The 16,500-nt window shown below is 56.6% G+C and overlaps 1 protein-coding gene across 6 annotated transcripts in view; it reads right to left on the bottom strand.

The window, feature by feature from the left end:
• The window catches only part of RPTOR (regulatory associated protein of MTOR complex 1), a 418,470-nt gene that overhangs the window by 60,558 nt on the left and 341,412 nt on the right, over nucleotides 1–16,500 (bottom strand). For 5 of the 6 annotated variants that reach the window (XR_012426322.1, XM_005585210.5, XM_065532458.2 and 2 more), the window contains 3 exons: nucleotides 10,054–10,171; nucleotides 9,015–9,155; nucleotides 7,910–8,068 (listed from right to left, as the gene is read on the bottom strand). Coding sequence is in view for 5 of the 6 variants with exons in the window: in XM_005585210.5 (XP_005585267.1) it covers nucleotides 7,910–8,068; nucleotides 9,015–9,155; nucleotides 10,054–10,171 (418 nt within the window). In the remaining variant the exon portion in view is untranslated. Of the gene's footprint in view, nucleotides 1–5,939; nucleotides 7,336–7,909; nucleotides 8,069–9,014; nucleotides 9,156–10,053; nucleotides 10,172–16,500 lie in introns of those variants that run through there. The other variant, XM_074020859.1, reaches the window with a different exon arrangement.

Here is a 16,500-nt window from a genome sequence, read left to right as displayed (position 1 = left end):
CCCTCAGGGGCTGCACCCACGACTCGGTGTGGCTGTTACGAGAATCAAGCTGACCAGCTGCTCTGCCCTCCCCTCCTCCTGGGCCGGCCAGAGCTGTGGGCCCTGCAGCTGCCCACAGGGAAAATGCAGCACCTCCCGGGCCGGGTGAGCGGCGCGTCTGCATCGTCTTCTCAGCGTGCTCAATACCCCTATGAGACAAACTTAGTAATGGCCTTTAGTTAAGGACTTTTGCCCAAAAACATAATCCTGAAGCACTGGAAACCTGTTGTGCATTTTCTCACCACTGTCTTCTGACGAAAGTAAATCCGGTTTCTGGGTTGTGAAGCCTTCCTTCCGAACCCGCACAGTTCCTTTGGCAACAACCCTGCTTAGCTTTCTTTTGGTTGAGCAAGCACCAGGCTTTTCTTCTGCAAAGGCAGAAACCAGTACCTTCTCTACCCTGAAACCCAGGCCTCGAGGCCTGGCCAGAACTCACTAGTGGGGGTCTCTGGAGCTGCACGCAGGGCTCGTAACGAGCCCTGGAAAAAAGGAAGGAAACTAGTTCTAGGTACTCAAGAAGGTGAGGTGGGAAGATTGCTTGAGCCCAGAAGTTCGAGGCCAGCCTGGGCAACATAGTGAGACCCTGTCTTTAAGAAACATTAAAAAAATAAATGAAGGGAGAAGCAATTGCTATGGCCTGTCCTGTAAACACCAGTGAAGCAGCAGTGCAACCGGCCAGTGTGTGCGGCTGAGAGGCCTGGGGAGGCCTGGAGTGCAGGGGCCGCCCCTGTTCTGTGGCCTCCCAGGAGCCGGGCAGTGCCCCAGTTTCCAGGCTCGGGTCTCCGGGCTCCTCTGTCCTCCAAGGGCAGTAGTTCTGGCTCCCAGATTCTGAACGAAGTAGAGGGGTCAGGACTGGACACCAGTTCTCCCGCAGAATCTCGTGTTCAGGTGTGGAGAGCACAGGCGGCCTGCGGGGCTCTGGCTCTGCCGCTGGCCGGGCCCCCAGCTCCTCCTCTGGCTCTGCCGCTGGCCGGGCCCCCAGCTCCTCCTCTGGCTCTGCCGCTGGCCGGGCCCCCAGCTCCTCCTCTGGCTCTGCCGCTGGCCGGGCCCCCAGCTCCTCCTCTGGCTCTGCCGCTGGCCGGGCCCCCAGCTCCTCCTCTGGGTGAGTAGGGCACCTCCCACAGCCACACCAGGGCCAGCTCCACACTCCGCGGGGCTGCACTCCTTTCTCACCCTCCCCTCCCTTGCATTAGTCCATCCTGGATCCATTTCTATGGTAACACATTTTCAAAACTGTAAGAAATGTCACCGTATTTATCAGAGTCGTGAAAACTGGTCCTGTCTAGCCCAGGCCTCTGATCTGTGTCCCCACCAGTGCTCTAGGGATGAGGCTTTCTGCGGGAAGAGCACTCTCAGGCCACCAGAGCAGAATTAACTCTCGCCTCGTCTGTCAGCACGGGTGTGCCTGGACTCTGGCCGTGACGCAGGGTTTCGGGAGGGAAGGCGGGTGGAGCACATGGCGGCGTGGTCCCCCATGGGACTGCACTCTAGCTGGCAGCCGGGGCTGGATGGACGAGCGTGAGGGTGATGTGGTGTGGGGCCACATGCATGCGTGTCTGGGGGTGAGGAGGGCACCTCAGGCTGGGTCCCAGGACGTGTGGACACAGGCCACAGACCCTCTCCAGCCGTCCTTCTGTCCTGAGCAGCTCCACAGCCCCTCGTGGGCGTCAGGAACACAGATGAGTGCAGAGGGCAAACGCATGGGCTGGGGGCCGGGACAGGTGAGGCCTGTGTCCACATGTCCATGCATTAGCAAGGAACAACTTTATAGGACTGTGGTGGTAACAATGGTGACATCATGCTTTGATGTGCTGGGTCAGGCACCTACATGGGGATCCTGGCGGTGGGCCAGGGAACCTCCCAGCAAGACCACCTGGCTCTGAGCTGCACAGACGGCAGAGGGGCTGGGCCAGGGGCTGCAGGCAGGTGCAGTGGAACAGCTGCTGCTGAGATGGCGGGCGAGGGGGCTGAAGGAAGGCCTTGAATATCAGGCAACGGTTTGGCCTCTACAGAAAATGCGGTTTTAATGAAGGCTTCACCTGGAGGGTAGTGAGGAGCTGGCATGAGAGAGGGCCTGCCCAGTTGTGGTCTGTACAGAGCAAGACCCAGGGCAATGAGGCCTGATGGGATGGGGGCACTGGAAACAGGAGGGATTGATTTAGGGGATTCTTGTGGATGTCAGGTCAGAGGAAGGGCTGAGTGAGAAACAAGCAGGATGGAGACATCAAACAAGATTCTAGAACCTGAGACAGTGCTGAGACCTGGGTTCCCATTTAGTTTCACAAACATTTATCCTGCCCCACCAGGGGCCAGGCACTGCTGGGGGCGGGAACCTGGGCTCCATCAGTGATTGAAGGAAGCCAAGTACCAGCCAAGGGGCTTCACTGCCACAGAGGAGACGGGAAACGCGTGACCGAGGGTGCAACAATGCAAGTGCTCTGGGGAAGGCAGAGCGGGGAGGGCGCTAGCGATGGGGCTTCTGGGGGGCCGGGAAAGATGGGGAGACATGGACGCTCCAGGTTGCCATGGTTCTGAAAGCCTCTGCAATCTTCAATGAAAGGGCCTCAAGAGATTGCAGTTCTTTGGCTGAAATGAAAGAAATTGGCTGGAAACAGGGAAGTGCTGCGCGTAATGGGGTTCTGTGCAGGTGATGAATTCTGAACGCTTAGGTAAGCACGGTGGTTTCCAGGTAGCGTAAGCGACACCTTCCTGAATATGAATGAGGCTGGCTTCGCGGGGGTGACTTTGTTTCTCTCCTTCCTAAACTCCAGCTCATTGTGAAACTCTTCCCTGTCAAATTTCCTAAGATTTGAATGACACACGAATAAAACTCAGTCTTCTCCAGTAAAAAAAAAAAAGTCAGGAATCAGACTGTGTAAGAAGGATGGTGGAATGGGGACTCCAGCTCCTTCGAGAAGACAGAAGAGAAAGAAGGGGCAGAGGAGAAGACTCATGGAGGCCAAGCCCCTGTCCTGGCCCCAAGCTGCCGTGTGCTTTCCGTCTGGGTGACCCTCAGATGACACTGATTCTTCGCCCTGTACTCCACCGAGACTAGTACCGAGGATAACAGCGGCATTCACTCATCACAGACAAGAGCTAAGTTTCACACAGGAGCTGGGCGGGGTCCCCGCGGTCCCTCTCGCCTGTGGACAGCACCCAGGGCCTCAGGCATGGCCCGTGCACAGTAAACACCAGCCTCAGCAAGTTAAGCCACCTGGAAACTCCACAGTTGTGAACTTTCTGCAGCCTTCACCAGCAGAAGGGGAGATGCCCACGTGGTATCCAAAATGCCCAGGGGGAAAGGGAGGTGCAGTGGGCATGGGGACCTGCAGACAGAAGCTCTCAGTGGTGGCATGGTGACCCAGCGCTATACCGCCTGGCTTGAGCTCCCTGGACCAATAAAAGGTGCAGTTCTGCATGCTTGCAGGCCAGGTGCAACTTTTTATTTTGATTCTTACTTGATGGCCAGATACGTGTGAGCGGAGGGATGAGAGTGAACTGAGAACGCCATAGAGCACGGGCTGGGCAGGGCGGTGGGGCAACCAGGCCCTTGGCAGACGGTCACCAGGTGAGCACCGAGGGGTGATGCCGCTGTAGCTTCCTGTGAAAGAGGAAGGCCAGCCGGGTGTGGTGGCTCATGCCTGTAATCCCAGCACTTTGGGAGGCCGAGGCAGGCGGATCACCTGAGGTTGGAAGTTCGAGACCAGCCTGACCAACATGGAGAAACCTTGTCTCTACTAAAAATACAAAATTAGCCAGGTATGTTGGCATGTGCCTGTAATCCCAGCTACTTGGGAGGCTGAGGCAGGAGAATCGCTTGAACCTGGGAGGCGGAGGTTGCAGTGAACAGAGATCATGCCATTAAACTCTAGCCGGGGCGACAAGGGCAAAACTCCGTCTCAAAAAAAAAAAAAAGAAGAAGAAGAAGGCCACAGCGAGCACACAGCCCCAGGAGAGCCACAGTGGAAGCAGGGAGACCCGGGAGGGAGCTGCGACCACCAGGCCAAAGAGCAGCTGGCTCAGGTGGCTGCAAGGCGGGGAGGAGACTGGCCACAGATGCCCTGCCAAGAGAAGGATGCGTGGGGGTACAAAGAGGAGTCTCTGACTCCTGGCCAGGAGTCAACCTGAGTAAACGCCGGTCCCCTCGGCCACAGAGGGAGGACACGTGCTCCTGCAGGGAGGGGAAGGAGATGCCCAGAGCCGATGGTACCGGCTTCGACACAGGTGGCGCTGGGTTTGCCTGTTCTGCACTTTTGTGCCCCAATGTGCACAGTGGGGGCACGGTCAAAATATGTGGCCAATATGTGGAAGAGTCTCAAGCCCTCTGTCTGACTCACAGGAGTGTCCTCAGAGGAGTGTCCCTGCAGGCTGGGGTGCGGGCAGGGTGTGCTCCGCTCTCAGGCTCTCTGAGCTGAACTCGGCCTTGTTCTTCTATGGCCTGTGTATGGTTCTTACACTTTTTTTTTTTTTTTTTGAGACGGAGTCTCGCTCTGTCGCCCAGGCTGGAGTGCAGTGGCGCAATCTCGGCTCACTGCAAGCTCCGCCTCCCGGGTTCACGCCGTTCCCCGGCCTCAGCCTCCCGAGTAGCTGGGACTACAGGCGCCCGCCACTGCGCCCGGCTAATTTTTTCTATTTTTAGTAGAGACGGGGTTTCACCATGGTCTCGATCTGCTGACCTTGTGATCCGCCCGCCTCGGCCTTCCAAAGTGCTGGGATTACAGGCGTGAGCCACCGCGCCCGGCCAGTTCTTACACTTTTTAGGTGGTTGAAAAAAAATCAAAGGAACAATATTTTGTGATGTGAAGTTATGCAAAATTCGAACTTCAGTCCACATGGTTACGTAGCAACATGGCCAAGTTCATTCACTCACACGCGGTCTCTGGCTGCTTTTGCACCACAATGGCAGTGCTGGGGAAGTGCCAAGGGGCAGTCCCACCTGCAAAGCTCTTTCATAGGAAGACTGCAGACTCCTGCTCTAACCTACACGTGACGGCAGGGAGCTACCACCTCGACCTCGGTGAGCATGAACTAACCTGCTGGAGGCGCTAGAGAGGTACTCACAGGAGCTGTGGCCGGGGCCAGGGGAAAGGTGTAATCAAAACAGAATACTATGAATTTACACTTTCTAGTACTTAAAAAAATATTTAAAATACCTTTTTACATTGCAGATTTATAAGTAGAATTTCTGCAGACAGGTTTTAAAAGACACTTGTAGGCTAGCCTGGAAACCTAACCACTATATATAACAATTCTATTTAAAAAGTGTATTCCAGTTCAAAACAAACATCTTACAAGTGATTTTAGAATATATTTCATTGGTGACTTGGCAATACCTCGATTTATACTCTAATATACAGTGTCAACTCTGCGCTTTCTGGGTGCTTGGCATATTTTAGCAGACAACCAAAGCTGCAACGTTATTTCTCAATGAAAATTAACAAGTTGGTCTGTCTGGGCTAAGCTGGCGTGTCTGGGTTGTTGTGTAGTGAACCTTTCAGTTCTCCATACCCTGGAGGGCATGGTGCAAGCTCTGGACTCATTCTATCCAGAGGTGCTCAAGGCAGCAGCTGGCCAAAGCCGGGAGCACACCCACAGGCTTGCCCAGTGGGAACTGCCTTGGCGGATGCCCTGTGTCTGTTTCAGGTCTTTAGGCTCCCATGTGCTGCTGTCATTGTGGCCGGACTGCCGTCCCCGGGAACCACAAGGGAAGTAGAAAGAGAGCTTGAAGCTGAACGCAAGTGAAAAGCCCATCATCAAAGCTCGGCAGGGGGAGCCAGACGGCCGGGGGAGCGGGCGGGATGGGGAGACGGCGGGGGGAGTGGGCCAGGGGAAGACGGCAGTGGCGGGGGTCCCGCAGACCTGAACACACGCATTAGGAAGGAAGGAAAACTCAAAGTTAATGAGCTATTTTTATTTTGCACTTGAGAACTGAAACAGGACAAGAGGGTGATCCTAGAGAAAACAGAAGAAAGGAAACAAAATAAAGTACTGGAATAGAAAAATAAAGATAAAATAATGCAGTAAATTCACAAAGCCTAAGTTAGAACTTGAAGACACTAAAGAAATGAACAAATATCTTAGAGGATTCATCAATAAAAAGAGGAAAAGGCAAATAAACAACAATAGGAATAAAAAGGGACACATCTAAAGAGACAGCAGATTGGGAATGACAGAGCAGCTGGAACAATAAAGAGATTAGAGACTCATGAGAATACTGCAGACAGCCTCAAGGGAAAGAATGAGAATACTTAGCTGGATTGAATAAAATCCTAGAAAAATAAAAGTTTTTGAAGCTAGCTTAAGAAGAAATAGAGAGTGTAAATAATCCTATCAGCATTGAAGAAATGGAATACAGAATTCAAACCCACCCTCACAACGTCACACTAGCCCAGACAGCTCGGGGCAAATTCAGGGGAGGCTTCTCGGAAGGTGCTGCCGGATGGGGGCTCTGAATGAGAGGGGAGCGGTACCATATGCCCGAGAAGAGCTTCCCCACCGAAGCCCAGGCTGGGGGCCGCGAGTGCCGGGGCCCAGCAGAGCTGGGTGCAGCGAGTGAGGGGTGTGTCGGACGTGGGGCTCCATGGTGGCAGGGGCTGAATTCTGAGTTTGCTAATTAAAAAAAGGAACAAAAAAGAAGAAGAAACTAGAACCAGCCTCACAGTGCCCCGACAGGAGAATGGATAATGGAGTCACGGCAGAGAGCAGAGGTGAAGGAACAAAACCTAGATGACTATCAAAGATACAGATTGAAGTCAGAGCCAAACGGGTTTTGCAGGCCACGCGTTGTGTGACGGCGCCAACAGGAGGTAAAAGCCTCTAAGTGGGTACCACGTATGTGCCAGGGCTCATGGCCAGAAAGGGAAAGGATAACGTCACCAGAGGGAATGGGACCGGGGTGGGCTCTGGGGCTCGACCTCTGTAATTCCTTAAGCTGGGAATACAACACGCAGACACACACACACACACACACACATATACACACGCAAGTCTCTGTAAATTTTTACATGGCTAAAATGTTCCTTAATATGAAAAAAACTCAAGTGAAGCCGGTAAGCCATTCTGGATAGTCAGAACAAGAGGAGAGGAGGCTCGTTTGGTTAAGCCCTAAATCTGTTACCAGCAGTGTGAAGATGAACACAGCTACACAATAAGAAAACACAGTGAATTCCTGCTTCTCCTGCTTTACATCAGCAATCCTGGTGGTAGAACCCAGGCATACACCATTCATGGCAGAACAAGAGAAGAATCCGACCCTTCCATCAGATTTCCATTTCCAGGCAGTGCTGCGTCCAGCTGCTGGAATGGAGGGAAAGTTCTGTAGAGATTCCGCAGATGGGCAGGGCGGGGATGACAGCCCCCAGTCCCGACCGCAGGGCCCTCTGCCGCTCACTGCGGACACTCTGTGTGGGGGCCGATCTGGGCACTAGAGGATGTGAGCAGCTTCCTGGCCTCACCCACTAGGGCAAAGAGCACCCCTACTGTGCCCTAGTTGCACCTGCGGGCAAACCCAGCCCCGGTTGAGAAGCACTGCTCTGCATCACCAGGGTGTCAAGCACCCATGAAGAACGCTCATCCATCTACAGAAGAAAGATGGAAGGTTCTGGCAGCCTTCCCACCCGGCCAAGCTAGCCAGCTCCCATGGCTCCGGAGCGGCCTGTAAAATACCATCCCATCACAACAGTGATTTCAACTTTCCCGCTTCCCCCAGCAAAATATCCTCACGTCCTCGCAGTCCAGCTGACTTTTATTCTTTCTTTTGAACAGATAGCTTCGACACCCACTGCCCTATGCAGACACAGGTTGGTGCTGCTCTGTGTGGGGAGGAGACCCTCGGGGCCTCTCGGAAGCAGAAAGGGGCACTCGGACTCACCGATGAGGGAGTTGAGGGAGGAGTAGGAGCTGGCGCGGCGCATCTTGTCGATGGTCTCGAAGGACAGGATGTGCTCCTCATTCTCGGGGCTGCCCAGGGTACTGCTGGCACTGCTGCTGGTGCTGAGGTTTCCAGGGGAGAACGCCACCGCGCCGCCGGCTGCCCGAGACACAGTGGGGTCAGTGGGGTGCTCCCGGGACCCTCCTTTTGGTCTTAAAGTTAATGGCATGACTGAGATATGTATTTTCTTCTAAATAAAGCTCAGCACACCCAGGCACAAACACACCCTGGTACATACACACCCTAGCACACACACCCTGGTATACACACACCCTGGTACACACACCCTGGCGCACATTATACCCTGGTACACACACCCTGCCGTGCACACACCCTGGTAAACACACCCTGGTACACACACCCTGGCATACACACACCCTGGTACACACACCGTGGTACACACACACCCTGGCATACACACACCCTGGCACACACACACCCTGGCGCACACACACCCTGGTACACACACCCTGGCACATACCCTGGTACACACACCCTGGCACACACACACCCTGGTACACACACCCTGGCGCACACACACCCCGGTGCGCACACCCTGGCTCACACACACCCTGGTACACACACACTGGTACACACACACCCTGGTACACACACACTGGCACACACACACCCTGGTACACACACACACCCTGGTACACACACACTGGCACACACACACCCTGGTGCACACATAGGCACAGGAACTCACTGATCTCCCTGGGAACCAAGCTCCACACCCACAGACTGGGGCAGGGCACGGCCCTCCAAGGAGCCGCCGCTTCGCCTGCGACTGCAATTGAGCTCTGCACTGGTAACGTGCCCGCTGGCTGTTCTGGGGACTGGCCTACGCCTCCTTGCCATGCTCACGTCTGGAAGGGTGACTCCAGACGAGGACAGCTGGCTCATCACCATGTTGCCAGATGCAACTTCAGGGCATGCACTTAGAGAAGGGGCAGGGGCAGAGTGATTCTTGCTCAGATAAAAAGTTTTGGAAAATACAACCCCAATCTCTCCCAATCCAAGAACCCAGTTTCCAGGATCTTACATTCCTCTGTCAAGCTCAGGTTCTGCAAAGATTTGTTGAGGCTCCTGGCTGTGGCGACAGCACGGATGTTTCCATAGGAGCTCACGGAACGAAGTCTGGGGGTGCACGGGCTGTCTCGCACTGGGGTCAGACTCCCTCCCTCTGGGAAAGAAGGAGAAAGACAAGTTACGATGGGCTTCCAGGTGCAGGCCGGCGTGTCTTCTGACACTCAGCAGCTGGGACACTCGGTGACGGCAGCTGCTACCTATACTGGAACGAATGTGAACGCAGGAGCTGCGCAGCTCAGGGAGACTCAGACGTGAGTGGAGGCTCTGCGGGATGGCACTGGACAAACGACAACCGCTTGTCGCTCTGTGGATATTAAATTACAAAAGACAACAGGGGAGAGGCTGGTGGCTGCGGCCTGTCCAAGTGCACACAAGGTGCGTGGTGACGTGGGCCATGAGCCGTTCCCCGGGAAGCCGCAGCAGAGCAATGGCCGGCCGCACTCAGTCTGGCTCACCCTTCTCCCTTCCTGGGCTTCCTATAAGCAGTGAGGCTTCACTGTTGATGACAAGCCTCTGCATGGCAGAGACGGCTGTGTGGTAGGGGAGGGGCTGCCAGCAGCGATGAGATAGGAACTGTACTCTCCAGTCAAAACGACACGTGTGAGAAAGGACTCGACATGACTCACCGAGCCACGGAGCCAACAGCAGTGTGATGAAATGACTCACGGCAGGAAGGCGGCCCCTGCGCTTTTCTGCAAAGCTCCTATTGCAGAAGTTTGTCATACTTCAAGGTTTCTGTGAGTTTAATTTCCAAAAAGGGTAAAAAGAAAGGAAAAATGTAAGAGGGTCAGTGTGGCCCTCTTTCCTGTCCTTTCGAATCTGACGGGTGCCTAAAAAGATGAGAAACACAGGGACCCCTTGCAGAGGGATCTGGGAAACCCGAGCTTAGACTCTGCGAGAGTCAGCAAGTGGCCAGCAGTCCTGAGACTGGGCCAGGCCTGCGCTAGAACCGCCAGGCCAGGTGCTCAGCGGGTTCACAGGAGACGCCGTACCTGTGGTCGCTGGAGAAGGCAAGGGGTAGTTCTTCTCCTCTTCTATGAACTGCAGGGCCACAGTGCAGAAATTGCTTTCGTACTGAACCACGAGATGACTCAGAGCCACCACCAGCTCCTGCCGAGAGGGAGACGGGACAATAACACTCACTGGGGCCGGAAGATGACTGAGGGCAGCAGTGAGATGTGAGTCACCCACAGAAAAGAAAGGTTAAGACAAAAGCGTGCTGTCGGCGTCAGAAAAAGGGACCATCCCTTTTCGAACCCAGAAGCCTTGAACAGCAGTGCCGTGGAGATGGCAGGCCACCGGCTCACGGGGGAAGCCCAGAACGCCTGCCAGGATCCTCACCACCGCTAGCTGCGCACGACGCATGGGGGTCTCATAAGGACACGGTGAGTCATAGACTCCAGGCGGGGAAAGGTAGGAGGCCTCACAGCCTCTCGCTTACGGTCACCACTGGGACCCCGGCTGAAAACGCCGCTTTAGATCACACCCGACGGCTGGCGGCCTTTCTGAATCTGAGCACCCCAGGGCCGAGCGCAGCGGACAAGCTGAAGCCTGCTCTTTTCAACACACGTGAAACTTTTACTGGAAGACGTTTCTAGTCCCTAAGAGGGAATGGGAAAAGTTGTGGAACTAAAACATCATCTTTAGGCCCAAATGCCTTGGTCCAGGGAAACAGACACAATTTGCCTCTGTTTTAGGACGGTTCAGTGCTGTGACAGGAACAGCTGGAGATCCTAGAAGTCACTGGGAAACAGAAGGGGGATGTAGGTTTAAAAAACAGAAGGAATGCTTTTTTCCCTACGACAACTTTCTCTGCCTTTTTTTTCTACAAAGAAAAAAGATGGATTCTTAGCAGAAAGCCAAGTGCTGCGAGAGGACCCCTTGCTTGTTGCGTGATGCTCCCGTCTCCGCAGCAGCAGGATGAGCAGGCTCTGGATGGGCGCCCACCAGGGACCAGGGTCTTCTCGTGGCCGCCCACTCTCCGTCTACACGCTCTCTGTCCATGCACTCTCCCACCCCAGCTTTACACGCCCTGGGCTTCCTCCTGTCGTGCTTTGTGGTTTCCCTGATGCTGGCCCCTCACTCTCCTAGCTCCAGGCTGGCTGTCCAGCTGTCGGCTCTTCACCTGCACCCCAAACTCTCCCTGGCCTGTGAACTGTGGGCACCGTCTACTTTCCATTCAGCCTGCAGCGCCCTCTTGATTTGCGCCCATGGAACTGCAAGTCTCGCACTGCTCAGAATGGAGCCCTGGCATCACCCTCCACTTGCCCCTCCCGCCCTGCTGGGCACCAAGGGCCGTGGCCCAGTGTGCGTCTTCACCGCCATGGCCCACACCCGGTTCTGGTGCTCCAACTGCCTAAGCCACTGTCCCAGGCTCCCGGACAAACCACAGAACCCCCGCTGCCTTCCCTGTGCAAGAGGAGTGAGGCACTGCCCAGACGGGGCCTCCGACAAAGCAAACTGGGCCCCTTCCAGAGAAGATCAAGGCTGCACCTGTCTTCAGAAAGTACCGATTTTTTCCCTTTCCTTCTGACATCAGGTGAGAAAAGCCAGAGCTGGGCCCTGGCATGGATTAACGTGCACCAAGGTGGTGGGCCTTTCGATTCGGGGAGGTCAACAGGGGCCACGTCCATTATTCAAGGGGAACGTCCAGAGAGCACTCACTCCCGAACACACATCCTGCTGCATACGGGGGCCTCGCTCGGAGCCGCACATCCTGCTGCAGATAGTGGGCCTTGCTCTGGAGGCTGCTGCCTGGCACACAGCAAAGACTTTTCCCTTTGCGTCAGACCCTTCCTGCCCTTCCTGAATGGAGCTGGGCTCTGACAGCAAGACACACAGGCACCGGCCTTCTTTGGGATATTCGTGCAGAACCCATCAGAGGGTCTGGCAGAGGGGCTCAGCCAGGGGTGTGGGAGCTCCCCTCTCTCAGCTTTTGCAAGATGATCTTGGCTGGTGTTGCCACGTGACCCCTTCCCCCTGGGGGCTCCCCAGCAGCACACAGATAGGGAGGCCACATTAGTGGCCATGGGCTCCACACTGACCAGCCTTCCAAGGTCCTCTGACCAGTCGCTTGTCAAAGCCATGGTCTGTCTTCCTGATCCCTGGCTGGGGCTGAGCAGCCTCCCTCGAAGGGGCAGCTTCACCTGGACTCACACTTTCACCTGTCAGCTCAGCCCTTCCTGTCGGCTCCCCACCTTCGGAGTCCATGCGTGCTCCTAGAACCTGCTCCTTCACGGCTGGCCCCTTCAGTGAGGAGCAAGTCTACTCTTCTGTTGCTCAGACCCAAACCCCCGGGGCTCCCTGTCTTCCTCTTTTCTCTACCCTCTCCATCTGCGAGCAAGTGCTGTGAGCTCTGCGTTCAAAGTGCGTGTCTCTTCCTCCCTGCACCATCCCTGCAGCTGGGCGAGCGGCCCTTCTGATCTGGGCAGACAAAGGCAAGGTCCTGCCTCCACACCTCTCCAGGCCGCTGATCACGAACAACAAGGCTTGTGCGTGGCTGGGCCACCTGCCCCACTGCCCTCCTGGCCTCTTGTACCCACGCCCTCTGATGGGTATACCCCCTGCTCTGGGCCCCTCCCTGTGGCAAGGCCTCCCTATGCCCCTAGCCCCATCCATACTAGCTCTGCTCAGCTGCCACCCTGGCCTACCACCCTCATACCCAGCCCCTCCCCCAGCTCCAGGAACACTTTCTTGAGAGAAGAGCTAGGGTTAGTGCCCTGCGGGGTCACTGAGGCCCAAGCCGGCCCAGCACGCAGCACGTGCCTGACAAGTGTGTTCTGGGTGAGTGCAGCCCTCCCTGCAGGGGCGAAGTCTGTAACACATGGGTTACTTTCTAACTGTGAACTGGTGCCAGGACTCAAGGACATCTTGCTTGGGCACATGCCCTGCCCCGCTGGGGACCCACGCACCTCCCGGTGTTGACACAGCTGGACTGACCGTGGGCTGCTGGCCCACCTAGCCTCCGCCCCTTGCCCACCTGCCCTGAGGGCCACCCACTCCACATTTCCAACAACATGGCACCGGGCGGCTAATATTTGTCTTGTGACCTGTGCTCAGGCATCATAAAACTCAGCTCCTGTGACCACGGCAGGCCTAAGCAGCGTCCTGGGAAGCATCCTGGGAGGCCAAGGCCTGGGATTACAGAGTGGATCCCGTGAGCCCAGGAATTTGAGGCCAGCCTGGGCAACACAGCGAGACCCCATCTCTACAAAAAAGAAAAAAATTAGCCCAGTATGGTGGCACACGCCTGTAGTCCCAGCTACTCAGGAGGCTGAGGTGGGAGGATCGCTTGAGCCCGGGAGGCAGAGGTTGCAGTGAGCCGAGATTGTGCCACTGTATTCCAATCCGGGTGACAGAGACTCTGTTTCAAAATAAAATAAAACAAATAAAATAAAATAGTATCCAAACAGTCCCTATTTCCTCCTGAGGCCGTGACAGGGAGTAAGCCCTGATCCAAGCCCTGCAGGGCCTGCCCCTGTGTGTGACTCCTGCCCAGCCCGGCCCCGCAGAGGCTGGGGCGACACTGGGGGATCGAGCCCCACACTCCTGGCCTGGCCCTTCTTGACGAGGGAGGAGCGGCTGCTGACTGCAGGTTTTGTGCTTCACAGACAAGCTGAAGTTCAAAATAATTTGGGGGGCTAAGTTGAATTTGCTGACTTTTAAATTTTGTCAAGTAAGCTCATTAAACAAGACAAACAAACTTTGGGAGGCCGAGACGGGCGGATCACGAGGTCAGGAGATCGAGACCATCCTGGCTAACACGGTGAAACCCCATCTCTACTAAAAAAAAATACGAAAAACTAGCCGGGCGAGGTGGCGGGCGCCTGTAGTCCCAGCTACTCGGGAGGCTGAGGCAGGAGAATGGCGGGAACCCGGGAGGCGGAGCTTGCAGTGAGCTGAGATCCGGCCACTGCGCTCCAGCCTGGGCGACAGAGCGAGACTGTGTCTCAAAAAAAAAAAAAAAACAAGACAAACAAAACCTACTTGGCTGTCACGGTCACCCCACACAGGAGAGGACGCTTCCATTACTATCAAAAAGGAGGATGGTTGCCATGATCACCCCACACAGGAGAGGACGCTTATATTATTATTAAAAAGGAGGATGGCTGTCACGGTCACCCCACACAGGAGAGGACGCTTATATCATTATTAAAAAGGAGGGTGGCTGTCACCTTTTTGGTACCCAGTACACATTGCTTCTATGGAAGAGCAGCAGTGACACCCTCCTCCCTCTCGCCCCGGAGGGCGGCAGGAGCTGCTCAGCCAGGCCGGCTCCCCGACCCCAGCCCCACAGCGGGCTCAGGACAGGCCCTGAGGAGAGGCTGCGAGAAGGGGGTTGGCTCCATACCTGCCAGGCTCCTTGCTGCTTGTGCCCGTGCCCAAGTCCCCTGCAGAGCACCGTGCCCATGGTGGTTGGCAAACAGGAGAGGAAACCAGCTGTGATGCGGCAGGACTCCATGACGAGGACGGAGGCGCACCCCCGGAGCTGGCGCACCCCCTGAGTAGGCCACTCCCCGAGTCAGCACAACCCAGAGTCGGTGCACCCCCCGAGTCGGCACACCCCCCAAGTCGGCACACCCCAGAGTCGGCGCACCCTCTGAGTCGGCCACCCCCCCGAGTCGGCACAACCCAGAGTCGGTGCATCCCCCGAGTCAGTGCACCCCCCGAGTTGGCACACCCCACAGTCCGTGCACCCCCTGAGTCGGCACACCCCAGAGTCAGTGCACCCCTGGAGTCGGTGCACCCCAAGTTGGCACACCCCCTGAGTTGGCGCACCCGAGTCGGTGCACCCCGAGTCAGCACACCCCAGAGTCGGTGCACCCCCCGAGTTGGTGCACCCCCCAAGTTGGCACACCCCACAGTCCGTGCACCCGAGTCAGCACACCCCAGAGTCGTTGCACCCCTGGAGTCGGTGCATCCCCTGAGTTGGCACACTCCGAGTCAGTGCACCCGATTCGGTGCACCCCCTGAGTCGGTGCACCCCCTTAGTCGTCACACCCCAGAGTCAGTGCACCCCCCGAGTTGGCACACTTCACAGTCTGTGCACCCCGAGTCGGCACACCCCAGAGTCGGCGCACCCCTGGAGTTGGTGCACCCTGAGTTGGCGCACCCGAGTTGGTGCACCCCCTGAGTCGGCACAGCCCCTGAATTGGCACACCCGAGTCAGTGCACCCCCTGAGTCGGCACACCCCAGAGTCAGTGCACCCCCGGAGTCGGTGGATCCCCTAAGTTGGCACACCCCCCGAGTCGGCACACCCCAGAGTCAGTGCACCCCTGGAGTCAGTGCACCCCGAGTTGGCACACCCCCCGAGTCAGCACACCCCAGAGTTGGTGCACCCCCCGAGTCGGCACACCCCAGAGTTAGTGCACCCCTGGAGTTGGCACAGCCCCCGTCGGCACCGTCCCCAGAGTCAGCGCACCCCCTCAGAGTCAGTGCACCCCCGGAGTCTGCGTGCCAGTGCAGCCTGCTTGGGGAGGCCTCCTGGTCACACGTGAGTGATGGTGTCTTTCTCTGACTCCTCACTACCCTTCCTCCCTCCAGACATCACCCTGCCAGCTGAGGTTATCAGCTCTGTTTGCTGCTTCTCCTGCTAGAACGCAAACCCCCTGAAGCCGGGAAGCATCTCAAGTGCCTGACGTGGTACCCAGCGAGGGGCAGACACCAGAAAACTATTTGCTGCAAGAGTGAACCCTGTTAGATTTGTAAGAATAGAGCACTTATTGAAGGCACATTCTTGACAGCTGGAGCCTGGCACTCACAGCTCCTGCCTTCAGCCTCACCCCACTGCCCCTCCTGCCTGCTCAATGGTCCGGCCACGTGGAAGGAAGGTGGCCTTGAGCCCCTCCATCTTCCCCACGCCTGAGCCTCTGGCCACTCAGAAGAGGGGTGGCCCTGAGCCTCTCCATCTTCCCCATGCTTAGGCCTCCGCACACGCTCCTCCCACTTATCCAGCCCCTCCTGGGTGATGACTCACCCTCCATAACCAGGTAAGAGCTGCCCCTCCACAAAAGCCTCTGCCTACCCCCTTCCCGCTCAGATGCAAGCACAGGCCCAGCTCTCAGGAGCTCCAGAGCACTCCAGGCAGCACTTCTCCACAAGGCTCTGGTGTAATGACTGTATCTGTATCTGTCTCTTTGATTAGACTGCATGCTCCTGGAGGGCAGGGGCTGTCATCCCCCTCCACACGCCCTGCCCAGCGCCCCCGAGGCAGCTGTTTCCCGGTCGGCAGCACCTCCTCTGAACCCCATGGTGTCCTCGCAGGCCACATCTCCAGGATGCAGGTTCAGCAGGTGGCCGTGCAGGCGAGTGAATGCCGAACCACTCCCAGTGGAGGGTGAGCTTCATCTCAGTGCCCCAGCAGCCAGGACCACACCACCGGACACAACCCGGGACGGACAGCCAGCCACAAGATGGCTCTTGGGGAACGCCTCACAGC

Source organism: Macaca fascicularis, chromosome 16 (assembly GCF_037993035.2).
Source record: "Macaca fascicularis isolate 582-1 chromosome 16, T2T-MFA8v1.1".
Classification (NCBI taxonomy): Eukaryota; Metazoa; Chordata; class Mammalia; order Primates; family Cercopithecidae; genus Macaca; species Macaca fascicularis.
The sequence above is the reverse complement of the archived record's forward strand: the minus strand, read 5'-3'. Positions and strand labels throughout refer to the sequence as shown.